Here is a 26,789-nt window from a genome sequence, read left to right on the forward strand (position 1 = left end):
AAACTAAAAGAGACTTGGGAAGAAATTTTTTGCAATCGGAGTGGTGAAACACTGGGACATGCTGCCTAGAGTGGCAGAGGCAGCCTCATCCCTGGTACTAGGTGACCTTTAAAAGTCCCTTCCAACTTGAACCATTCTATATCTCTCTGAGTCATTTCAGTGTGTTCAGCCTGTGTGCTCATCTAATAACCACCTGCCATTTCAAAGAGCAACATTTCTTTGGCATCCTTCAAGGGTGACACCAATTCTGCGGAGGAAGTTCATCAGAGGTATGCCCTGCTGGTGACTTCTGCAAAGTGTTGTAAAGAGGACAGATGCCAAATAATTCAACATTATAAAGACTGCATGCTGTCCCTGAATGGTGGAACATAGAGGCTTAGCCCTTCCTAGATGGTTTCTCACAGCTGACTCCCTGCTTGGCATCCTGTTTTCCAAGCCTCTGCTTCTTTTGACAATTGAAGAGCGTGTCCAAAAGGAACATTTATTCCATCTGTACACATGTGTAAGACAAACCACAGGAATCACTATCCTGTTGTTGCACCTTTTTCTTGTTTGCATTGTCTTGACAGGTTTGAGATGGCTGAGGTTGGATAAAGTGAAACCAGCAGGCCAACAGTGCAGCTTCACATTCAGTCTTATGAACCTCAAGTTAAGATTGACAAGAACATGGATGCTAAATCAAGGTTAAATTTGGTGGGACTCAGGGGCCTAGACGCTGTTAAGGACCTGAGTTTACCTTTCTCATACCAGACATCCTATCTTCTTTGGAAAATACTCTTACCTGTGACATTCAGTTATACTTAAGGCCACCACGGGGTAAGTATATTGAACAACAATATCATGTTGAGCTTAGAATCATTGTTGAAGACCCCTATCAGAACAGTTTAGCATACATCAGGTTGCAACAAAGAAGTAATGTCTTAAATGTACTTTGGGCTCTTGTGCCAGTGGATGAAATGAAGGCACTGAGGAAACATGGCTTTTTACTGTATGCAAATTTATTCAACTCTGCAATTATTTATTTACAACTAATGACTGATACCAACAGATGAGGTAAAAATATGAGGTATTGATATGAGTATAACATTTAAAAATGCAGTTATCATAATGTATTCTCAACGGCAATGTAACAATACAAAATACTGTGGCAGCTGAATGGTAGACATGGCATAATGTGCATTGTAAAGAACTCTTATTTCATTGATACATGGCTTAGAGCTATCAGAAGCATACGACAGAGCTTCTCCAAGGGTAGGTGGGCAACCCCTACCTTGCTAACAGCGACAGGTGGCACAGGGCCCCTACCAGCTGAGCTTGTTAGACAGGATAAAAACACTGTCCAGGTTTTCCCTTCATTTCCTTAAGAAATTATTTACTGTTAGGCAATTGCCACTCCCAGGGCCAGAAATTCTGCACCCGTTAATACTGAGGCACTGCTCTATTCATTTATGCACAAACAATGCAGCAGAAGTGCTCTAATTGCTCATGGTTTGAAAAACAGCCGGCATGAAGCCTGCTGCCATGGCTACAGGCATTTGGGGCTGTTTTCTGGGATAGCAGTCCCACTGGAACCAGGAGACTGGTCTTGACCTGCCAGCTCATGAGCTATCATTTGCTCCCAAGAAAGGCTGGACCTGGCTGGACCAGCAGCTCACTGGTGGCTGCCAGACCTCAGTATGGCCATGAAGAGAGAGGGAAGTGCTCATGCCCTTAAGACTTAAAACCAGACAACAGCTGCAGAATGCAACTACTGCTGGTACAAAGTCAAGCAGGAGCTCATGGGCAGCCACCCTCCCTGATCCTATGACTTGTACAATAAAACATGGGGGAGACAAGCTCAGTGGGAAGATGAGAGTGACTTTTCTGGGGTCCTGCTCCTCCACAGGGTCATCATCCCCTGTCCACCCTGAGCTCCTGCTATCTTGCTTCCTTAGATTGCAGGGCTGCCCCCTAGCAGCACAGTCCTTATAGCTGTGTGCGATGGCACACGGGACCATGCTCTAGCAGCTATTAAGGACCGCACATGGTCCGTCCCACAGCCCCCCTACCTGGGGCAGATCAAAGCACTGGCTTTGAAAATATTTCCCTGTTTCCTGAGTCAGGGCATAAAATCGTAGCTTCATGTAGGAAATGCATCCTGCTTACCTGACCTCATAGTAAATCTCAGTGGATTTTGTTGGAAGGACTGGACTAAAACACTGGCTATGAATGCCTCAGCCATTTCTGCAGCAATAAATAAAGTCAAAGTGAACAAATGCAATTAACACAGAACAGTATTAACATGCTTGTACATTCTTATTGAATCATAGGTGTAATAGCATTTTTGGTCTTAGGTTAGTTAAAACTGAAATGGAATTCTGCCTCAAAGATAATGTTGTCAAATTATTATTATTATTATTATTATTATTACTTTTAAAGCATTACTCCAGTAGGAAAATAGTAGGTCCTTGAAAATGAAATTATATAATAAGCTTAAATGGCTCCTACTCCTCATAGTTCAGGGGCTAATTTTGCTCCCACCAATGCTTACAGAGGCAGGATCATGCAGATCAGTGCAGTATGTTATGGAAATGCTTGCTGTTACTATAAAAGCAATCTTTACAAGCGTAGTCTGCATTTAGTCTTTTTAGTCTCCAGGATGTGTGTAAAAGCTTTAAAAAGTTTAGCTCTTTGTACAACAAGAATATTGACAGGCATGGTATTCATCTGCACATCCTTACGGCCACTGGGTGTGCAAAATTTGCTTTGGAGTTTCTTAATGATTAGCCATCTGTACAGGAGAAGGCAGGAACAATATGGAAATCCAGACTGGTTTCAGAACCTAGACAAAATCCTGAAGGGGGGGGGGGGGGGGAGATTTACAGCTTAATAACTTGCCAGTCTGATTTCAAACACCTCAGTGCACACAATGCTATCTGTGCTCTCCAAGAATGAGCAGTCACTGTGAACACTGCGCACACTGAGGTTCTCTAATGGCAGAGTTATCATTAATTAAGGCAATAAGCAAGTGTTCAACACCTTGTAATAACAGTCACAACTCTGCAGCTGAATATAAAAGGCCTTCAAAATGCCTATGTCAATTACATTTCCATGTATTCTGTTTGGTGCAACTGACCCACTCCTCGTTATTTTTAAACGTACAGTAACCTCTTTCTTCCTCAGTTCTTCTAAATCTTCCTACATCTATTTCTAGGTACCTTCTCACAGCACACACAGACACAACACATATTGGAGAACAGGCATCTCTCTCATCACAGGAATTATGCTTGGAGGCCCTCTGACAATAGCAAACACAGCTTATGTGGCAGTGACACACTAAGAAACAAGTGAGAGATGCACTCAAGGTCCAACTGATGCAAGTGATTTGCACTGAGTTATATACAAAATAATTAATTTATGCATATACATATATATAGATAAAATATAGATAAATATATACATCTGTACATAAAGTTATTTACAGTTAAAATATGCTTCTTAGAAGCCTTTAAATACCAGAGTTATGTAACACACAAGTAATGGCAATAGCCTGATTTTGAAGTAATAACGATAAAAGCTCTCTGAAGAAAAGTTTACTTCGATAATTGAAATTAGTACAGAAGGGATGTGGCGGGGGAAGGTGAAGTCTCCAGAATAAAAGAACTTTCCTATTAAATTCCTCTTTCAGCTTTGTTACAGACCCAGGTCTGGTCAGATTTCTGCAGCTTAAATAAGATCTTTGCTTTGAGCATTCCTGTTCCCTGCCAGACCCTGATTTATGCTCACATGCTCCCATGAACACTTCCTCAGATTTTTGTTTCTGGTCCCTCGGCGATCAGAGGCTGAAATGAGTTTCTGATCCTGGCAACTTCTGCTGCACACAGATGTCCAAAGCCTTTGTTGTACCACTCTGGGGAACGTCCTCTGAAGAAATGGAAAGAGAATTATTGAGAAACTCAAATACTCAAGAAATATGCCCTGCAGGAACAGGCTTGCCATGCTTCCTACTCCCTGCTGCCCACAGTGGTGGTGAAGACTTCAAATGCTTGTTATTGTAAGCGTACTCTGAAGTTCTCCCTCATAGTAATCAAATAAGTAGATTTTATTCTTGTAATCACATTATGACAGTGGTAGATGCTGAGTGGAAAAATGAGCATCGTGGATAGAAAGAACATGTTCTCTGTTCTCAACACCTCCTCTTCCTGAGCTGAAGGATTTTTACCCTGCTGAGTGGACAACTGCTTTCTGCAGGTGAGTTACTTACTTGAGGTCAATTCTGCAGATGTGGGTCAGCCTGGCTTTTCCTGAACCACACGGCTCTATCAAGTACTGAGAGTCCATCACAATGGCTCGCACAGCTCCCATAAGAGGAGCCTCTTCATGCTCCACAGAGATGGCAACCAGCATGCACATCCCCTTTGGCAAATCTGTCCTCCAGGTCCTGCAGTGACACAATCAAGATGGAATCACTTTAGTAATAAAACTTTTGGGCATAGGAATAAGAAGCAGATAAGTTACAGCTGGCTTGTCTGTCCTTGTTGTTGCCTGTAATGCCTCTGGACTGTCCTAGGAGCCCCCTGGAGAACTGTCATGTTCCTCAGCTGGTGAGTCTGGCCATAATGTGGGACTACATTGCTGAAGGCTCCAGGTAAAGAAGTTTTGCTTTGTCACATAAGCATCTTGTAACCATTATGCACTATGGGCCATGACACAGCCTTTTGGAGACACAAAGAAGTTTTGAAAGGGAGATAATATGGGCACAAGCACAGCAGAAATTCTCACTACTACCCACACTGACATCTGAAACTCCCAGAACTCATTTCAAGGGCATCTGAATGAAAAATAAAAGCTGTCCTTTCATTTTTTTCTCTCTCCCATGTTTCTAGCCTTAACATGCTGCAGAAGTTTCCCACCAAGTCCAGGACACCAGGACTTTAAAACTTAGTATTTTTTCTTGTTCTGTAGGCACTGTCTGCATAGTCTTGTATCTTTCTCATCTGTCTTGAACCTCACAGGATAGGTCTGTGCTCTTTCCTGGGCTGCAGGAAGAAATGACAAATTCTCACTGTGCTGACGATGTGACTGGTGGAAGCATCATGTTTTATCAGGTAAGCTGCTTTGAAGGATTGTTCTAAGTTTGTACTTCAGCAAATAATTTAAACATTCTGCAATTTTCCTGTATGAAATTGAGCTGTTATTCAAGAGACTGCAGGAAGACAGTGACTTCAGAAAGCTTCATATGTGTCTGTGCATTAATAAAAATCATGAGCTATCTTGGCAGATGAAACACAAGGAGAGTTGGAAATCACATGTCAGATCTGCTGTGAAATGCTGAACCATCTATTGTGAATGCCTGCACAGTGCTTAGATGCAACTATCTTTGGTGACAACATGGCATTTAGTTTGGGCCATTTGTGAAGTGGAAAACTATGTATTTCAGAGATTGCAGAAGACTTAGGATTTCTATTACCAGTTACACAGGTTTAGGCCAGTTTCTCTACTCCTGTAAACATCTAAGAGTAGCAGAAGTGTGCATGGCACCTAACTCCCAGAGATGCTGTGATATTTAACATTAAAGAATTGAGGAATCTTTAGTGAAAAGTGATGCCTGTGCTGGGCCACTGAACGCTGCATCAGATGCCAGCCATGTGAAACGCTGCCCCAGTCTCTTACTATTAGATCTTCTCAAGGGAGCTTAATCCCCTTGTTATAACTGTGAAGTTCAGAAGAGAAGAAAACAAACAAACAAAAAAAGAAAAGAACAACTATGTCATCTTTTCACAGCCAAAAAGGCAGAAGTTCGGTTGGGACAGAGAAAACTGCTGCCTGTTAAAATATATTTACTCATGTGAATTACTGTTTCATTGTTCACTTCCCACCAATCATAGACTTGCTCTAGACTTAATGATATAAATCAAAAGAGATAAACAGCAGAATCTGACAAATCAGCTTGATGGCTGTTTTCAGGCATTAAATACACACTGGGATTCAGTTCTATGATACATATTTCAGTCCTTGGGGGTCATTCTGCTTGGGTTAGTGAAAAGAATAAGACCTTGATGGCAAAAATTTTCTTTAACTAATGTGATTGCACAGCAAGTCTTTACAGATCACAATCCACCATGAAACCTAATAGTGAACTAAGTAGGAAATAAGAGGACAGAATTGCAGCCATCAAAACCTTCCCACTGTGCTCAGATGATATTGGTGCTATGCAGACGATGAAATATGTCACTAGTTTAAGTCAATAACATGGTTTTGCCACATTTGACCAACCTGATAGCCTTTTATGAGGACATAACCAGATGGATAGATGATGGCAGAGCTGTGGTTTATCTTGATTTCAGTAAAGCATTTGAGACTCTCTCCCACAGCATCCTCACAGCTAAACTGAGGCAGTGTGGTCTGGTTGATTAAGTAGTGAGGTGGACTGGGAACTGGTTGAAGGAAAGAAGTCAGAGAGTTTTGGTCAATGGGATGGAGTCTAGTTGGAGGCCTGTGTGGAGTCAGGGGTCAGTATTGGGACTAGTTCTGTTCAATATATTCATCAATGACCTGGATGAGGGAACAGAGTGCTCTGTCAGCAAGTTTGCTGATGACACCAAGCTGGGTGCAGTGGCTGACACACTGGAGAGTTGTGCTGCCATTCAGTGAAACTTAGGCTGGAGAGCTGGGCAGGGAGAAATTCAGTGAAGTTCAACAAGAGCAAGTGTAGAGAGAAAGAACAACCCCGGGTATCAGTATAGGTTGGGAACTTAGAATGAGTGTGATTAGTAGGTCGAGAAAGGTTCTCTTCCCCCTCTGGCCTGGTGAGGCCGCATCTGGAATATGGTGTCCAGTTTTGGGCTCCTCAGTTCAAGAAGGACTTCAGGGAATTGCCTGAAAGAGTCCAGCACGGGGCCACAAGGATGATAAAGGAAGAGGAACATCTTCCTTACGAGGAGAGACTGAGGGAACTGGGGCTCTTTAGTTTGGAGGGGAGGAGTCTGAGGGGTGACCTCATTTATGTTTATAAATCTGTAATGGGTGGATGTTGAGGCACAGGAAGTTTCATGTAAACATGAGCAAATTTTTTCACTGTGAGAGTGACAGAACACTGGAACAGGCTGCCCAGAGGGGTTGTGGAGTCTCCCTCTCTGGATATATTCAAAACCTGCTTGGGTGTGATCTGGTATAGTTGATCCTGCTCTGGCAGGGGGATTGGACTGGATGATCTTTCGAGGTCTCTTCCAGCCCCTGACATTCTGTGATAGTGAATATTTTTTTAAAAAGTAAAATAATTTCTATTATAAAATAATTTCTACTTTTTATACTAGAGACACTATTTATAACAGAATTAATTTAGCACAGTATACTGTGGGAAGGCAAAGGAAATAGAGTAATGGAAGGACTGATGTTTTAAGGTTACAAAGAACTTACAGAAAACACTTTTTAAATCTTCCCCCGAGTTCCAATAATTCTTCCCTTTTACTACCAATATTTGCATTGGTTCCACTCTCTTAAGAGACTGACTTAGTTCACAGAAAGGATGTACTATTGGAATTGTATTTTATTGAGCTCATGTTTTTCCTTCAATCTTTGTTCCCTCTTACACAACTCCGACTCACTTAACTATTTCCTTTGTCAAAACTACTTAGCATTTCTCTGGCACATCCTTTCAGTCAAAGGAAGCAGAGACCAGGAATGGGAATACAAAATCTATACAAAATCTTTCTGTATAGACTGTAAAGACTGACCCTGTGAATGAAATACGTCAGCAGCTCCACAATAGCTCCTAACAGGCAGAGGGATATAAAAGGCAGAAGGTGCACAAGAGTAATTTTTTTGGTCTGCTCTGTACAGGCAGGTAGACATTGGCAGAACTGGGATTGAATCTGGAATACTGATACACAGATACACATTTGAGAGGTGTCAGAACACATATCTTCCTGTTCAATTCTGCACTAGGATTTTTATGAGTTAACATTTCTTGGTCTACAAAGACTCCATCTTCAAATCTAAAATAACGACCCATACAGACACTGTATAACAACTTTAGCTTGAAAGCAGCACCATTTTTCGTACTAAACATTTAGGTCTTAAACATCAAACACTCCCCAGAGAACAGCAAAAGCAGTGTAAAAACCAACTGGGTTCTATTCACACTGTTTTGACAACAAACAAAGCCAAGAGAGAGCAGCAGCTATCAGCAGACATCTGTTCTAAGGAAGAAATGATATTTATGGCCTCAGGAGTACGTACTGCTCAAATTACATCAGAGAAAAGGTCAGCATGCTCTAGGTGTACAGGCTTAATTTGTGTTGAGAAATCAACACAGCTGCCCAGAAGCAGAGTACTTGAAGCGCAATTAGATGCAATTACAGAGGCTGAAATAAGACCAGATCTTCCAAGCATGCACTGCAGGAAGCAAAGATAGTGCAGCCCTTAGCTCACCTTAAAACAACAAAGTCTCGGACGGGATGGGGAGCCATGCTGTTCAAAACGTACTGGTAAACTTCTGTCTGCTTGTCCAGGCTCTCGACCACCTTCCACTGTAAGAAGTCTTCGTCCCAGAGGTGTCGTTCTCGCAGCACTCGGTTCAGGACAACTGATGGAGGGGCTTCAACTTCCACCGAGGCTTTCCACAGCCTTAGTGGGTTCCCGTCCCCAACCTGGAGAAAAGCAACAGAGAGCATAAAGCCTCATGATTTATGTCCCTGTGCTCAGCAGAAGGCAACTAAGGACGAAATCTTGCTATGGGTATCTGATTTTAGCTTAAGAGCATGCATATTTCTCTGCTAATCATTGCCATTATTGCTATAGCTGCTGCTCTGTTGCATGTGAAAACATGTGTATACTAGTCCTGGAAGGACAACTGAAGTGATAGATTACTTCTGCTCTCGCACCAGTGTATATCTGGATCAGTTCCCATGGTGCCAGTGGAGTTGCTGTATTATTTCTGGTGTGACAGGCACTTTTTCAACCCCAATCATAGCAGTGTAATGAAGAATATGTCCATGCAGAAGTAAAAACAGATGAGAGATCCTGAGCTAAAATAAAGCTGTCCCTGCCTATGGTAGGGGGTTGGAACTGGATAATCATTGAGGTCACTTCCAAATGTGCTAGTTTGAAGCTAGCTAGAATGTTTTGGTGAGAAGGATTAGATCACAGGCTGTGAAAGAGAAACAAGTGTGATGTCTACTTCACTCTCAGGCTTGCTAAGATGTATAAGAACAAGAATCCAAACATAGACAAGGCACTTCTCCTTGGAAGCTCTGGGCTGCATTTCTCTCTCTAGCCTCTCTGCCGTCTCTCTGATTAATCTGATTCTGTGATTCTATGCCAGCTTGGGCAATCTGATGCTCTAGCAGGGACTGAGGGTCCAATAACCCTCCTGGTTAATTGGTGAAAAAGCAGAACATATGTTGGTTCAGTTATGTTTCAGGTACACAGATGTTTGCTCCTCAAAATGGCTGCAGAAGAGGTATTGGGAAAATGCCTTTCAAAGAAGGAACATGCAAACTGCTTGCTAACTCTTCCTTGCTCATGGCTCCTTTTACTTGTTACACCTCCACAGAATGCAACAGCACAAGCGGAAAGTGCTGGGCTGTGTGCAAGATGAATACCCAGAGTCCCACACATGTGACTCTCTTGCATGGTTCTAGGGGTCCTATTTCATATGGCAAACAGGTTAATCGTAAGCACTGGCTCTTGCAAGCCCTGCCTTTCTAACCTCTCCCCACCCTGAGATCCTTACATACAAAGGCTAGTGCTCCAGAAACCTCCAGCATCACTCACAGCCCCAGCACTGTGCCCCAGAATCCCACAGGACCACAGAATTAACCAGGTTGGAAAAGACCTCTGATATAGAGTCCAACTTATCACTTAACTGTTCTAATTAATTAAACCATGGCACTAAGTGCCTCATCCAACCTCCTTTTAAACACCTCCAGGGATGGTGACTCCACCACCTCCCTGGACAGCCCATTCCAATGGGCAATCACTCTCTCTGTGAAGAACTTCTTCCTAACGACCAGCCTAAACCTGCACTGGTGCAGTCTGAGACTGTGTCCTCTCGTTCTGTCACTGGCTGCGTGGGAGAAGAGACCAACCCCCTCCTTTTGGGTAGTTCCACCCCCCCAACCTTTTAATTGTTACAACTCCTCCTCCCTAAAGCTCTCAGTTTGCCAATCCCCCTTCCTCAGACCACAGGGACTCCCAATCCCCTTCATAGTCTTGCATGCCCTTTACACTAGACCATTCAGTCACTTTCCTCTCCCACATTCTACTCCCTCTTGAGCCCTGTTACTCCCTCCACAACCTCCCACAGTCCCTCACTGGAGAGCTCTCTCACAGAAGCTGGCTACTAACCAGAGTAACTGTGATTTCTTTAGGCCTTAACAGAGGGGTTGCATCATCACAGAATGGTTTGGGTTAGAAGGCACCTTAAAGATCACCTAAATCTAGTCTTTCTGCCATGGGCAGGGATACCATCCACTAGACCAGGGTGCTCAAAGCTCTATCCTTGAACACTTCCAGGGATGGGGCACACATCACCCTCACAAATCAAAACTTCTTCCTTATATCTAACCTAAATCTACTCTCTTTCAGTTTAAACTCATTACCCCTTGTCCTGCCACTACTTGCCCTTGTAAATATCCCTCTCCAGCTTTCCTGTAGGCCTCCTTCAAATACTGGAAGGCTGCTGTAAGGTCTTCTAGAGCTTTATCTCCAGGCTGAACTATCCCAACTCTCTTCATAGAAGAGGTGCTCCAGTTCCCTGATCATGTTCGTGGCCCTCCTTTGACTCACTCCAACAAGTTCACACTCTTCTTATAGTCGAGGCCCCAGAGCTGAGTAAAGTACTCCAGATGGGGTCTATACAAAAGCAGAGTTGTTGGGGAGAATGAGTCTTCCTGACCTGCTGGTCACACTTCTCTTGCACCCCAGGATATGGCTGGCTTTGTGGGCTGCACACACACATTGTTGGGTCATGTTGAGTTCATCAACCAACACCCCCAAGTCCTTGTGCTCAGGGCTGGCTCCTCTCAAGTCATTCTCCACCCAGTGTATTTCCCAAATAGTGATACTACTGCCTCCTGCTCTCTCATCATCCAGATACCACACTCCTCCCAGTGCCCTTATCCAACCTAGCTGGTGTCACCCACCCCTAAACCATCCCCTCCTCTTGCTAGCTGACGCTGGTTTGCCAATCTCTGCTCTGTCACTGTACGTCGAGTAGCCCTGAACTCCACTGGCTGCAGGGATCTTGTATCCTCCTCCTCCTGACTGCAGCAGCCTCACTCTCCCTGCAGTCTGGAACTTGAGAAACTTGGATAAAAGTTGCAGATAATGGAAATCCACTGGAAACACAGACAAGAAGATCAGAGATAAAACTGCCTGTACAGCTGGCCTGGGTAAGTGGGCATCCTGATGAGATGTTTTTATACCTATGTTCTGGCTGCATTCTTGAAACTGGAGATGGTCAGAAACTTCACCTGTTCCCCAGTCAAAATGCTTACCCAGGTAATGTTATATGCTGCTGAAAGTCTTGGCTTACAGTGTGTTTGTGTTGTTTGCTGTATCACTTTACCCATTTAGGAGACCTTAGCTTGATTTGTGTGGCTCTTCCTGGAATCTCATGCTTAAATCAATCTTATATGGCATTTTAAACTGTTTTGAACTTAAAAAAATAAAAGAAGAAAAACGTGTGCCTTGCCAGACAGAAAGGTTTATATTTAGCCAGGTAGCAAGTCAGGGAGTCCCATAGCTAGGCTGTATTTTGCTCTGGTTCCTTTACTGCTTCTTCACATCTCCCCTGATTACCTTTTTGTAGGCGAGTTCTGTGTTCTCTGTACTGGAACACGTGACCCATCCTTTGAACTTCTCCTTTGCTTCCTTTTGGAGATTCTGCATGAGACTTTCCAGGTACATCTGATAGTTCCCTCCTTCCTCATCCACTTGTTTCCCAAGCTCGTCCAGGGTTGGAGAATGCACTTCTGCATCAACGTAGGAGTTCCGTGACTGGGTGACCATCTCACACGGGACCTGTGCCACAGAAGGGAGGGAAAAAACAGAAAATCTCCTGCTGAGAACTTTTCCTTAAGGCAGTGTGTTTCTAGGCTTAGAGACCATTCAGCATCCACTTACAATGAGCCTATGATCTGTAAAATCAATACCTAGTTCTGGCTCTGCTTCTTAATGCAAGATGAGAAATCAAAGTAGCACAAAGAGTCTGTGGCTGACAACAGCACTACTCTTGCAGAACAATATTAGACTGATCACCTTCATGTCAATACATCTGTGGTACTCCTCTGGCCCCCAGAAATGCTTCCTTGTGTTTCTGGTGAAGGGAGATATGAGCATTATCGCTCCTCCACCTGCAGCGAAAGTAGCAGCAGGAATGATTACATCTCCCTATGCGATTTTAATGTTATTCCTTGACACACAGTAACAAAGTCTATTAGCCTCCCTTTTTGAGATGAATAAGTTTTAGTTGAGGTGTTAAAAACACTTCAATAAAAGAAAACGTTAAATCAGCAGATTTTTATTTTAATTTGACTAAACTTTGAGTTGAAAACTGCTACAGCATAACTACCTTGCATTATAAACAGACTTTGAATGCTAGAGCAGTCATAAAGAAATGAGATAAACTTTAGACACAGCAAGTTTACAAATAAATAAGGCACCATCAATCTCTGAGCTAATGTAAGATAGAAAATGTAAGCATAAACATAAATACATCAAAAGATGCCGCATTATGTGGCCATGAATAATGCCGTTTGACTCTCTCACTCACCTCAAAAAGTTTGTTGCATTCCATTATCATGTGAGCAAGTCCCTGAGTAGCTGCCAGGTTTTCACTGAGGTCCTTCTGATCTGGCTTCCCTGTTGCATATTTTTTCTGTATTACTCTGTAATTGAATTCAGGATCTCGAGTAAAAAGAGCTGAATATTTTTAATATGAAAGCAAACAGCAGCAGGATGTTCAGAACACCAGAGAGAAAAGCCTGTCTTCAAATTTTTATGTCTCACAAGGATTGCTCAGACTGCAGGCCCTTTTTTAAAGGAAATATGTTTACCTAAAACATTGTTGAGCCAAAGGTAAAAGCAGGAAAGGTTATGCATGTCCTGCATTAGGTGCTGTAAATTTTGAAGTGGATTTCTAACAGACATGATGTACAGAGGTTTACGTTGTCTCTGTTTAAAGTGCTTGCTCACACTGGCTATGTGTACATGACCAAGAGTCTCAGTGTATTCTGAACCAGATGGGAAGAAAAAGCCAGTCAGGAGGGACATCAACTTGGGACCACTAATGTTTAGCCCAATTCATGCCCTGTTTAGTCTACACTCACCATGTTACATCCCATCCTAAGGTGGCCTGAAATAAACTTGGTTTCCCAAGTCTTAGAACGTAGCCAGAACATACAGTGTGAGAAGTGACTCCCTGAAAATCTATCTATTCAAATCCTCTACGATGTGGTCAGTCTTTCAGCTTCCATCACAGCAAAATCAGGCTCTTTTCCCTTATGGAAGGCAACATTATTTATGTAAAATTCACCAGTGCCCCACTGAAATTTTGCCATATGCAGGCAGGCACTGCATATTCAGAACAGCCAGAAATGCCTGCTGGGCTTGTAGAAACACCTTCTGTGCATGTAAAAGCATGCCTCTGGCTCTGCAGCATGGGCTGTGTAACATGCTGTAGACAGCAGATGCTTTGGAAAATCTCATCCTGCATATCTTTAGAAACGCTGAAAGCATCTCTCTGTATTAACTATATGGCTTTTTAGAATGTTGAGAAGAAACTTACCTCGGTGAGCTTTCTTTCTTCACTATATTGAGATGGAAGAGAGAGGGGGCCAGACAAACAGCTATGTTCATAGGAGTCATCTGATTTTCCTCCACAGAGGTGACATCACTCAGGAAGCACAGCAGAGTCTGCAAAACCTCCCGGTTCTCATCCGACATCAGCATGATGGCTGCCTGCACTGCCTGCAGCCGCTGCTCCTTGGGGACATCTGGGGAAAAGCAAGTGACATTCAGGGGAGTCAGCTGTAAGATCAGATAAGGAGCCAGGAACAAGATAGAGGCATTCACACTTTGGGAATGGCTTCGTGAAGGGGCAGACGCCAGGGAACAGAGGGGCAAGGACCAGCTGGTTGTTGGAGGGCCCTGGCATTTGCTTGTCCAGTAAGCACAGTTTTGCCTAGCCTGTGTATGACACTTCTCTGTTCATTTGACAGGCTGTTCCCCAGGAGAAAGACTGAACTTCACCTGAAGTTTATGAAGGAAGAGTAATACTCAATACTCATATCTTTACATGGTATTTTTCAGGTTTGTTTTGTCCCCTGGGAAGACAGTTCAAAAGCCTTAGGGAAGCTTTGGGGAAATACTTAGACTCGTATTCTAAACCATAGAAGAGTTTAATGAAAGCAGAAATGGATATGATTAAACAGCACCTCAGATTAATTCCTAAAACTAACTTAAGTTTTCTCAGCTTGGACTTGGAGCTCTCCTCTGGGTATTACATACTCTATAATAGAACAGAAGAACAAAAGCAGATATACAGTAGAAGGAACAGCCAACTTTTAAGCTCTGTCTGCTAGCATTGTACGAGCACGTCAGTTTAAAAGCTTTCAGACACGAATGACAAACTGAGCATAGCCCAAAGCTGCTGATTTCCTAGAAGCAGAAAGGCCAGGTCTTTCTAAGAGGTCAACAGCAGCCTTTGCCCCTGGTACTTCATCAATACCGTTGGACTGGTGGGACTGATGCACAGAGAAGACTGGTGTGCCCTTCAGGTCATGTATAAACATTGTGCCAATGACAGTTTTAGGGAAATGAGGAACACTTCATCAATGCTATGCCATATAGACTACTATACTAATCATCTCAGTCCTCTGTCTTACAGCAAATCAAACCATTCTGTATGCATGATTAAGGCCCTGGATACAGGAAAAAGATGTGCAATGAGTCCCAGAAAACCAGAAATCCCTTGCCAACACAATGAGAGAGGAAAAAAGTTTCCTAACGTCACGTTAATAATTTGTTAAATAGGATGAAGGGGAAGAAAAACTTCCAGCTACAGATTTATTTAATTGCAGACATTATGAAATACAATTGGTATCCCAAAAATTTTCAACAGTTTTCTTTCTGTGAAGAGTTTTGTCAGTACTGTCTAAACCAGAAAAATATATTTGTTGTTGATAACATGGAGAGAACCCAACACTTCTATTCATTTTTAAACCAAACACTGGTCTCCAGTGTCTCCAGAGCCCATTTTTTCCTGTTCCCACCTTGGTTTAAGCACATCCAGTGTTTCGGTTTTTCTGACATTCTTTGAACTACTGGTGGAGTTCAAGAAAACCTTTCCTAGCACTCTCTTTTCCACCTTTGTTCAGTCTAAAGAGTTCTTTGGACTTCCCACTGAAGCATCACATAGGGTTACAGAGCTAGGCCATGCCTCCTTTCATGTTTTTTTGCTGGCTGGTAGCAATGTTTCATGTTCAGCCTCACAGCTGTTCTGAATCTTAACACCAGGCTTCCAACTTGGAGACTGGAAGCCCTCCTGGCTACAGACCAGAAGGCATTGAGATCTGCCATGTATCTGTTCCTTTGTCAAGGAGGTAGTTTACTTGCAGTCTCTCCTGTGCCAAGATAGGACATTCCCAGTTTTGATGAAGCAATAGTTTAAAGGTGATTTGTTTCCAAGGACATGTAGAACATGTCCTTCTACTGGGTAATCTTCTCCTTGGCCCCTTTACTATAGAAACAATGGTGACAGCTATTTTATTGGCACCAAGAACCAATGTTACTTTACTGAACAAGCTCATTGATGTGTGCTTCACAGACAAGATCTGCAACTCGTGAGCAGGAAAGAAGAGGGGAAAATGATGGTCCAGCACCGAGCACCAGATGTTTCAGTTCACTTGTGTCCCAAGCCATCATGTATGACTCAAACCACTAAATGTATTTGTGATGCTGTTTCTCAGGTGCAGGACCACAGCATTTCTCCATCAGCCACAGAAACCTCTATGTTAAATACATTAGTGACTGTGTGACTCAGATTTTTACAGCAAAGAGGGAGGCAACGGAAGTAACTTGGTTTCCTCAGCACTAGGATTATGGAGTGCTTAAAAATGTCTTTCTATTGTTCTGGCAGCTGAAACATCTGCAAGTGAAAAGACTAGACACACTTCTCTTTACTGCACCCAATTATTTGGCTTAGACTGGCTGGGTAGGCTTTTCTGTATCTGCCAGAGCACTGGCTGACTGGCCTTTACAATGGACCAGGCAGGAGAAAGTTCCAGTTTCTCTGGGCTTTTCAGTGTTTTTCTCCTGGTTTATTTCTCCCTCAGTCTGCAGAAGAGATACACAGTAACTTCCTGATTTACAGGGATTTTCATCATTTGGAGGCATGTGAAGTCTTGGATTTTACTGAAGCCTGCTAATACTGAAATGAAGAAATTCTGTGGGACCCACTCTCTCTGGGACCTCTATGGACTCCTGAGGCAGCTTGTTTCTTGCACATACATTTTACAGACTATCACGAAAGAGCAACTAAGCAAAAGTTAGAGCAAGGAATGGGACTACACAGGCACATGTTCTCCCAGTGAACTGCTTCTCTGCGCACAGAAGACTCACTTGTATTGAGCTGTCTGCATGGAGCGGGCCCACCGTTTAGAGAACTCTGAAGCAAATGTGAGCCTGCACACATTTTATGTCCAGGGCAGCTTCTCCTGAATTCTTTCTGCTGTGAGGCTGATATTTTTGGAGCTTCTCAATATTTGAATGCTGGTTTTGCAGAAAAACTTTGAGCAGTTCTAGAAATCTCTTAGCGACAGATTTTGAGAGCAGAGAGGTTCTTTTATACATCTTAAGGGTGAGTGGAAAGAAGCCTACCCAATGTTAACACACCCAAATGATTTCCAATACATTATTATATAGTACATAATATTTTTCATATCATTTATAATATCAAGAACATTGCAACTTACACTGGTAGATGTGCAGAAAAGTCTCTCCTAGCTTACTCGTGAGGAGAGGCTCCGGCAAGTCCCTGAAAAACTGCTTTACCATGTCTGCCACATCATATGCTGACTGGTCTTCATAGCTGACGTTTTCTGGGGAGCTTTCATTCATCTGGCGTAGGGCCTGGATTCGGGATTTCACTCCAGATTTTCGAAACAAACCCACCTAAAAAGGCACCACGTGGATTGGGGTAAAAAAAAAATGCTACTTAAAGAACGTGTCTGCATATATATAGATATCTCTAAAAGAAAAATTCTATTGCTTGGGACTTCCATCATGGACAAAGCTTGGGTGGCTCACTTTGCTCTAGGCAAGAACAAGGAAACTATGCAAGTACAAAGGTCACGACCTACCCACAAATCTTGTAGGCAAGTGCATGCTCTCACAGCAGGACTGCAAGAGTTAATAACACTGCTGCTCTGTAGCCCATCCCAGAGTGAAAGTTCAGCGTGTAAGTGGTTTCCCTATAGCCTGAAGAGTTTAAGCAAGATGCTCAGCTGATATAAATCAGCGTGGCTTGCTTGGCTTGGGTGACTGTTGATTTACTCCAGCTGACAATCTGGTTCCTCATGTTTATTTGGGTATGTATTTTGAAGACTAACAAGAAAGTATTAGGCTCAGCTAAGTAATGAATGCTGTGGCAAAAGATAAGTACGTCCTAGTACAGCTTTAAAGTCGAGACCAACATTTTTTTTTCAACTTCCCGCTCTCTTCTTCTGGCAGTTCCCCCAAATCCCACTGAAAACCCCAGTTCAAAAGTGGGGGGCACAGAGAAATTCCTTGTGTGGTGTTACTAAGATACAGTTTTATGCTATTTGCTTACTATTCTATAGGAAGCTTAATCCTTCAAATGATGCCTTCACAACAGGGCTACCCTTTTACTTCTTCCTTGACTGTGGAATTCCCCTGTGGCAAATTCCAGAGCTTTAACCACATTATTTATTCCCAAGTGAGTTTACAGTGATTCATTTGGGAAGTGTTAGTATTGTTTTCCTTCAGTTTTGCAGGGGAAAAGGTGAAATATTGAGAAATACCTATGAAAAATACCTATTTCAGGTTTGGAACTAGAGATATCTGTTCCTCTGTAACCACTGTCCTGCTGGTCATCAGTCCAGCTTTCTGCATGGCCCAGTCCACCAACAAAAATGAGTAAAGACAAGGAAATAATGCCTCGTGGCCCTCTTCCTCTTACTTCTGCCAGGACAGAATTCATGTAGGACCCTCCTCTCCCTAGAACATCTCCTGTGTTCAACTGGACAGTATTCAGGACTTTTGTTAACTCGTACATTAATGACACTAGTTACATAAATCACACCCTCCTTAGCTCTGTGAGGGAATGCATTTATTGATATGTAGATGAATTGCTACACCAGACTGGCTGTGAGGCAGCTCTTCTGCTGTGTCTTATTGATGAATCCATTAGTGTCACTTGTGAGCTAAGTTTATGTGTAGGAAGTAGAGGACTGGAGCGTGCCCTGTGTACACCTCTCTGCACTGTATTTCTGTTCACAAGTGAAGCTCTGCTCTTCATTTTGACAAGAGAATACAAAGAAAGAGCATCTAGCACTTCTAATCTGGTTTCCCTTTCCCTTTTGCTGTCTTTTTAAATTCATCTTCTACCTAAAAATGTGTACTGAAGATGCAGAAGGACACATACTAATTCTATAAAAAAACCCATACATTTTTGGCACCTGGTAGATGAATGTGAGAGCAGAGGCTCAGTTCTCAGCTTCTGATAGGAAGTGTTCTTGCTGGTGTATAGAACCTTAAAAAACTTCCAGCTAAATCTATTCAAGAGGTGAGACATCAAAGCTGACAATCTCCTGCTACATGCCATTTTGCTACTCTCAATATCCATTTTGTGTAATGACATTATCCAAAGTCATACTTCCCTTTTTCTTGGCAAAAATGGTGACTGATCAAGAGAGGCTAGCTCTTCATTTCATAGAAAAAGATGCTCTGGGCTCTGTTCTGCAATATTACAGAATAATTATGTATATAAAATTTGGCTATAAATCCAGTGATTGCTAAGAGGTTAGTCTGACCCAATCTCTTTATTATCCTCATGCTGTGGATCATCTGCTCTCAAGAAGCCATACAAGGGCGACGAGGCTGGTGAGAGGCCTCGAGCACAAGCCCTACGAGGAGAGGCTGAGGGAGCTGGGATTGTTTAGCCTGGAGAAGAGGAGGCTCAGGGGTGACCTTATTGCTGTCTACAACTACCTGAGGGGTGGTTGTGGCCAGGAGGAGGTTGCTCTCTTCTCTCAGGTGGCCAGCACCAGAACGAGAGGACACAGCCTCAGGCTGCACCAGGGGAGATTTAGGCTGGAGGTGAGGAGAAAGTTCTTCACTGAGAGAGTCATTGGACACTGGAATGGGCTGCCTGGGGAGGTGGTGGAGTCTCTGTCCCTGGAGCTGTTCAAGGCAGCATTGGACATGGCACTTGGTGCCATGGTCTAGCCTTGAGCTCTGTGGTAAAGGGTTGGACTTGATGATCTGTGAGGTCTCTTCCAACCCTGATGATACTGTGATACTGTGATACAATGCAGGACAGTTGATAGAGAGGTAAAGTGGTTTCTATTTTACAAGCTGAAACTGAATACTACATCCTACAAACAATAGTGAGGCTCTTCATAGTGTCTTGGACATTTCAGTGCAAGAAGCTAGATTTTACAGTGATTTAAAGCATCCTCAACTTTACCCATTGTGTACAGTAGGAGATCCAGTGCCTGTTCAGGACTTTGCACTGTCTTCTGCAGTGCATGGAAGAAACACATAAGCAAGATGCTTGGGCAGACTGGAGGCTGCTCACACCTTTGGTCAGGCATCAGACTTCGAATTAAATGAGAACAAAGAGAGTGCCTGGAGAGTTTTGGCCTTGAAAGTTTTTTTGTGGAAAGAGACCTTAAATGGTAGGGATCTGAGACTGCCTGTAGATACTCCTTTTGACTGCCTCAAACCCCTCAAGAGCCATCTTTTCCTTTTTGGTTTTACCTTTCCTTTTACTTTCTTCTCCATTTCTACCTTCTCTCTTGTCTCTTTTTTCCTGTTGCTCTGTTTCTTAGCTTACAAGCCCATCCCTATCCACACATCTCCTGCTCTTTATGGTTGGGCAAGTGTCTCCTCCTCCAGTCCCATCACTGATTCCAGTCTCGCTGCGTCACTTTTCTTCCTAGAGTGGGTTTCCCAGCTCAGTACACAAACCCAGGTTACTGCAGTGATAACCAGGCATGTCAGCTATCCAATCTATTGTTTCTAGTTCTCTCCATGCATCTTCTCCTTACATCCTCTATTAATACATTTCCAACAGGCTACTCTTCCCTTCAACTCTGGTGCTACATATCGTAGCCAGAACTCATCTCACCTCTTTTTTGACACCTCAGAGTTAGATGTCAACATTTGTCTGCTAAAGGATTCCTTTACAGTGAGAAATGGTAGGAGGGGCCTGTGTCTTTCCCACTGGCTGTAAGGGAAATGGTTGTGATTCACAGCAAGACATTTAAGTTTTAGACTTCCATTTTTTGGGAAGATCACAGAATCATAGAATGTCAGGAGCTGGAAGGGACCTCGAAAGATCATCTGGTCCAGCCCCACTGCCAGAGCAGCCCCACTACCTGGAGCAGATCACACTGTAACACATCCAGACAGTTCTTGAGTATCTCCAGAGAGGGAGAATACACAACTTCACAGTGAAAAAAATCTTCCTCACGTTCATGTGGAACCTCCTATGCCTCAAATTCCACCCATTGCTCCTTGTCCTGTCACTGGGCATCACTGAGAAGAGGCTGGCTCCATCCTCCTGGCACTCACCCCTTATGTATTTATAAACATGAATGAGGTCACTCCTTAGTCATCTCCTCTCCAAGCTGAAGAGCTCCACCTCCCTCAGTGTCTCCTTAATCATTTTTGTGGTTCTGTGCTGGACTCTCTCAAACAGCTCCCTGTCCTTGAGCTGGGGGCCCAGAACTGGACACAATACTCCAGATGAGGCCTCACCAGGGCAGAGTAGAGGTTAAGGAGAACCTCTCTCAACCTACCAACCACAGCCCTTCTAATACACCCCAGAATGGCACTGACCTTCCTTGCCACAAGAGCACCCTGCTGGCTCATGGCCATCCTGCCATCCACCAGGACTCCCAAGTCCTTCACCCCTTCGCTGCTCTCCAGCAGGTCAGTCTCCAGCCTATACTGATCCATGGGGTTGTTCTTTCCCAGGCGCATGACTTACATTTGCCCCTGTTGAACTTCATTGAATTTCTGTGCTACTTTGAAGCTAGCTAGAATGTTTTGGTGAGAAGAACTAGATTACAGGCTGTGAAAGGGAAACAATGGTGATGCCTACTTCACTCATAGGCTTGTAGGTATAAGAACAAGTCTGTAAATATACATAAGACATTCGGTCACTGCCTGGGCTTTGAGCTGCATTTTTCTCTCTCTAACCTAACCTGATTAATCCACCTGCTTCCTAACCCCCTGGCTGACCCTCTATTCTTCCTTGGGCACAAGGCAACGCCTGGGGTAAGGTAGAGAGGGGTGAGAGAAGTTGGAAGGACGTTTGGGAGACCCTCCTGGGGCCTCAGGTTTCTGGGAGGGCTGTTGTGTTTCTGTATTACCTTTTACCTTGTCTATTTCTGTATAAAACTGTATATACTGTAAATATCTGCTTGTGTATTGTGCTAACTGTAAATATAAGATTCATTCAAACTTCCAGAGCTGGCTGAGTCTAGTCTGGGTGATTTCCAAAGCGGGGCGGGGGGGGGGGGGGGGGAGGGGCAGGTAACACCCAAACCATCACACTTTCTCCCTGCCCAACTCTCTGGTCTGTCTAAGTCTCTCTGAATGGCAGCACAACTCTGGTGTGTCAGCCACTCCACCCAGCTTGGTGTTCACCAGCAAACTTGCTGACAAAGCACTCCATGCCCTCATCCAGGTCATTAATGAATACACTGAATAGTACTGGTCCCAGTACTGACCCCTGAGGGACTCCACTAGTTACAGGCCTGACTGTTATGTAACAAAAAAAACTGAACAGCAAACAGAATGGTGACTGGAAAATGGAAAACATCAAGAACAGACCACTTCAAGCCTTTCTATGTGCTCAGAGCTAGGAAAGGAGCAAAGTAAAATGCTAGTTGCCTCTCTTCAACTTACAGTTATCTAAAAGCAGTTATGGAAGAGCTTATATGATATGAGGTCAATAGTAGTATAGGACTGAACATAATCAGCCAGGGGGTTTCTTCCAGTACTATAAAGCTACATATCCTCATCCTTAGGGGAAGAACAGTAAAAACATGATTGGTATGTCTGTTGCTAAAGGGAATCAAAAGATCTAAAATGCTTCGAGTGTGAGGGTCTTTCAGCTTGCTTGTTGCAGTAAAGAGCACTATAAAAGGAAGTGTTCAGTAATGGCCTTGGCATTGAACCCCTGCTAAGCTAACTCTATCTGGATAAATCTGACTTTGTCAACAGAATACTTTAAATATTTTGCTGAGCTTGCTCTCTATTCTTGGACTTTTCTTTCTTTCTTAAGTAAACAAAACCTTCTGCACCACATCTTGTGAAACAGAGAATAAAGTTAACCCTCACTGACAACAGTCACAGAATCACAGAATCAGTCAGGGTTGCAAGGGACCACAAGGATCATCTAGTTCCAACCCCCCTGCCATGGGCAGGGACACCCTACCCTAGATCAGCCTGGCCAGAGCCTCATCCAGCCTGGTCTTAAACACTTGCAGGGACGGGGCCTCAACCACCTCCCTGGGCAACCCATTCCAGGATCTCACCACTCTCATGGTGAAGAACTTCCTCCTCACCTCCGGCCTGAACCTGCCCATCTCCAGCTTTGCTCCATTCCCCCTAGTCCTGTCACTCCCTGATATCCTGAAAAGTCCTTCCCCAGCTTTTTTGTAGGCCTCTTACAGATACTAAAAGGCCACAATAAGGTCACCTCAGAGCCTCCTCTTCTCCAGACCGAACAGCCCCAACTCTTCTAGCCTGTCCTTATAGGAGAGGTGCTCCAGCCCTCTGATCATCCCAGTGGCCCTTCTCTGGGCATGTTCTAGCACATCCACATCCTTCCTGTAATGGGGGCTCCAGAACTGGACACAGTACTCCAGGTGGGGTCTCACCAGAGCGGAGTAGAAGGGGAGAATCATCTCCCTCCACCTGCTGGCCACACTTTTCCTGATGCAGCCCAGGATCTACTTGGCCCTCTGGGCTGCAAGTGCACACTGCTGGCTCATGTTGAGCTTCTTGTCCAGCAGCACCCCCAGGTCCCTCTCCTCAGGGCTGCTCAGCCTGGATTTGTGCTTGGGATTGCCCTGACCCAGATCTTGTTGAACCTCATGAGATTGGCTTATGCCCACCTCTCCAGCCTGTCCAGGTCCCTCTGGATGGATCCCTTCCCTCCAGTGTGTCTGCTGCACCACACAGCTTGGTGTCGTCAGCAAATTTGCTGAGGGTGCACTCACTGCCATTGTCCATGTCAGCAACAAAGATGTTGAACAAGACTGATCCCTGAGGGTCTCCGCTTGTCACTGGCCTCCACTTGGACATGGACCCATTGACAGCCACTCTCTGGGTGCAGCCATCAAGCCAGTTCTTTATCCAGCTCAGGCTCCACCCATCAAACCCATGTGTCACCAGCTTGGAGACCAGGATGTGGTGCGGGACAGTGTCAAAGGCCTTGCTCAGGTCCAGGTAAGTGACATCAGTTGCTCGCCCCTCATCTATGAATGTTGTGACCTGTTCACAGAAGGTCTCCAGGTTTGTCAGGCAGGATTTGCCCTTGGTGAAGGCATGCTGATTGTAGCCAATCACCTGTTCACTATTTTTCTGTTTCAGTAGTGCCTCCAGGAGGATCTGCTCCATGATCTCGCTGGGCACAGAGGTGAGACTGACTGGCCTGGAGTTCCTCGCTCCTCCTTCCTACCCTTTTTGCAAACGGGCGTCAAGCACAAGCAGTGCAGATAAAGATGGAAGCTGGGAGTTGTGATCTCTTTGCAGGTCTCATTCAATAGACATGACGATCTTATGTCATTCTTGGAGATAGGCTATAGTATGCAAATCAGCAGGACTGTGATAGCTACAAGAATCCAACAGATTAGCTGGATATACATCTCAAAACAGCAAGCCACTCGTATTGGCATCAAGTGTCAAATAACTAGAGGAGATCTGGCCCCAGGAAGAGACTGAGCAATCTTCAGGTAATTTTGGTACTAAGTACAAAGAAGTTCACTGTTGCTTGCTTAGTGTGGCTTTTCAGAGGAAATCAGCTGAGTCCCTGGAGTGGAATTCTTACCTGATCTAGACAGTTGCTCCGTAAGTAGCGTAGGGCTTGTTGTATGCTCTGAGGAAGAGGCTGTCCTGTTCTTTGGACATGAACTATCAGAGGCACACCAAAGACATTCTTGTCCTTGTAGTCAGGAACTTTCATCCTCTTCATGAACTTTGGCACAGACCTGAAAATTAACATGAACAGGCTGCATGAAACTGTCAGAGTATTTACACTACCTCTCCAAGTAACACTGCTTGCAGAAATAGATAACTACGGCTTTTTTATAAAGATGGTGAAATAATGTTCAACACACAATACATGGACACTTTACAACCTCTGTAACTGATAGATTTCTTGACAGCTTTTACACATGGATGACCTCTGGCTCTAGTATAATAACGTAACAACCTGTTGTAATAGAAAACTTTTTCTATGCAGTTGTCGCCCTGCTGAAGTCAACATGTTTTAAAGCACGCATCAGGAACTCAGAGGAATAGCACAACAAAGCATAGAGGAGAGGGCATCTGAGAGAGGAGGAGATTCAGTCCTCTAACATGCTGAATGATTTCTATACTACCAGTTACATGATTTAGTATTTCTATTGACTAACAATTTACTGTAATAAATGATGGTGGGAAATCCCTATGTGCCAGGCTTGTCCCTGATGATTTATTCTAGATTTATTCTAGAGGAGTAACTGAAGTGAAGCTGGTGGGCTTGCTTTCTTCCAAAAATGATGGTTAAAACAAGAACAAACTGGATTCCATTTGTGGACATCATGACTGCAGTGGACTAATAAAAAAAACCTAGGTTGAATATGACCAAAATGTGACAAAGATTTTTCTCATCTGTGTGGGAAGGAGCTAAATCTTGGATTAAATGACCTACTGAAAGAGTACAGCATGTAACTTTACAGTGACTTGGAGTCCCACTTTTATAAATCCTTAAGAGACTGACTACACAAACTTAGGATGTATTTGTCAGGAGGGAAACCTCTGCACAAACAGAAGGATCTAGAATTTGCTGTACTCTAGTTTGATTTTTTTGGGAGTTGGTTAATTAGAGAGTCATTTCAGTACAGATGTTGTCTCCCAGACATTTTGGGACAGATGTCTAATGCTGTCTGCTGCACCAAAATAAAGCAGTGATTAGGGGGCTCATCTTATTCTTATTGAATTTTATCTCTCTAATGAAGATGTAGGAAGACTTAGCTGTCCAGACTCTCCCTATACCCACTGTGGAGTGAGTAACCTTTGAAGGGTGACCCAAATCCTCAGCAGACCTGTCTTGCTCAGATCAGATTTAGAACTTTTTTGAGTTGCTGATGTCAGTGAGGTGGATCTTACATGTAGTCCCTTGTATCTGATTTTGCATTTTTAAAGGCAAACTTGTCTTATCTAGCTCACAGCTGAATTTAGTGGGATTGTGGTAAAGTGCTTTGGACATGGAAATCACAATATAAATGTCAAGTCATATTATTTTCATGACTCAGTATTTCTGTGTATTAGGGAAAGTTTCTGTTATCCTTTGGATTATTTCTCAGATATTTATAATCTCTTTTTCTGTGCCCACTTCTATACCAGTATACATTGGTCTGCATGGTTCATTGGGGTTCATATACTATAAACATGCAGGTTTCTGCAGCGAGTTGCTACAGAAGGACCCACGTAGCCATCATTCATGTCCATATGCCCTTCACTTCACTCTCTGAGTGACCAGGTAGCTCTTACAGCTGCTACAGCTGCCAGCTCCTTCTAACACAGGTCCAGGACTAGGCTAAAGCTTCCATCTTTGACCTTCAGAGAAAAGTCCCATAACTGTTCTCACCTTTCTTTTACAACACAAACAAACCGATATCAAATACATGGAGTATCAGCAGCAGCTGTTTCTTTACAAATCACAAAATGAATTCCGGGCAAGACTTACTATAAACATTTCCTACTTTTAATCACTCTCTTCTACTCCTGTTTATTTTTCTGGGACCGCAGTGTTGTTATGGAGGCTGGGATTCTCCCTTTGTCAGAGAACAGAAATGAAGTCACATCTCCAGGATCTGTTTCTGACTCTGCCACTGAGTCACTAGGCAACAGTGGATTAAAGAGGACAGTTTCAGATTCTACAGCTGAAGTCAGTTCCTGCTCCTAGTTGCATTACTGGATTTACTACCAAAACCCCCAAATAAGGAGAGACTATCTCTTTTCCAGTGATCGATGGTACTCACCAGGTCCAGCCATGTTTGTTTGACATGGAGTACTTTTCCATGATGGCAGTAAGGCGAAGCAGAGAGAATTTCTGCAGTAGATTCAGTTGGGCTGCTGACTGATTGCTGATGTGAAGTGATGCAATGGAGTGGCTCAGACGGTGAGAGATTTGGAAACTATGCCATCGCAATCGCCTTTCCCAAAAGAAACAACAGAAAAATCTTACAACAGCTTCAACTGGGCAGGGAGAAAGATGGTATGCTGTGAAAGAGGGATGGGCAATATATAAAACATGCAGAAACAGACACACAGTATGGCTT

At 43.6% G+C, this 26,789-nt stretch overlaps 1 protein-coding gene and 1 long non-coding RNA gene across 3 annotated transcripts in view; one reads left to right on the top strand and one right to left on the bottom strand.

Annotated features, from left to right (window-relative positions):
• Positions 1-658: 658 nt before the first annotated feature.
• LOC135191040 (uncharacterized) lies at positions 659-9,026 on the top strand. Its single transcript, XR_010308718.1, has 3 exons — positions 659-816; positions 5,025-5,087; positions 8,493-9,026. It is a non-coding gene; the product is annotated as an uncharacterized LOC135191040 (long non-coding RNA).
• STARD13 (StAR related lipid transfer domain containing 13) overlaps positions 981-26,789 on the bottom strand; it is a 289,386-nt gene continuing 263,577 nt past the window's right edge. For both annotated transcript variants that reach the window (XM_064172967.1, XM_064172977.1), the window contains 9 exons: positions 26,490-26,663; positions 24,293-24,452; positions 16,959-17,157; positions 13,772-13,979; positions 12,758-12,872; positions 11,785-12,006; positions 8,413-8,630; positions 4,244-4,420; positions 981-3,903 (listed from right to left, as the gene is read on the bottom strand). In XM_064172967.1, coding sequence (XP_064029037.1) covers positions 3,786-3,903; positions 4,244-4,420; positions 8,413-8,630; positions 11,785-12,006; positions 12,758-12,872; positions 13,772-13,979; positions 16,959-17,157; positions 24,293-24,452; positions 26,490-26,663 — 1,591 coding nt within the window. In that variant the 3' untranslated portion in view covers positions 981-3,785. The remainder of the gene's footprint in view (positions 3,904-4,243; positions 4,421-8,412; positions 8,631-11,784; positions 12,007-12,757; positions 12,873-13,771; positions 13,980-16,958; positions 17,158-24,292; positions 24,453-26,489; positions 26,664-26,789) is intronic.

The sequence above is a fragment of the Pogoniulus pusillus genome, chromosome 3 (genome assembly GCF_015220805.1).
Source record: "Pogoniulus pusillus isolate bPogPus1 chromosome 3, bPogPus1.pri, whole genome shotgun sequence".
NCBI lineage: Eukaryota > Metazoa > Chordata > Aves > Piciformes > Lybiidae > Pogoniulus > Pogoniulus pusillus.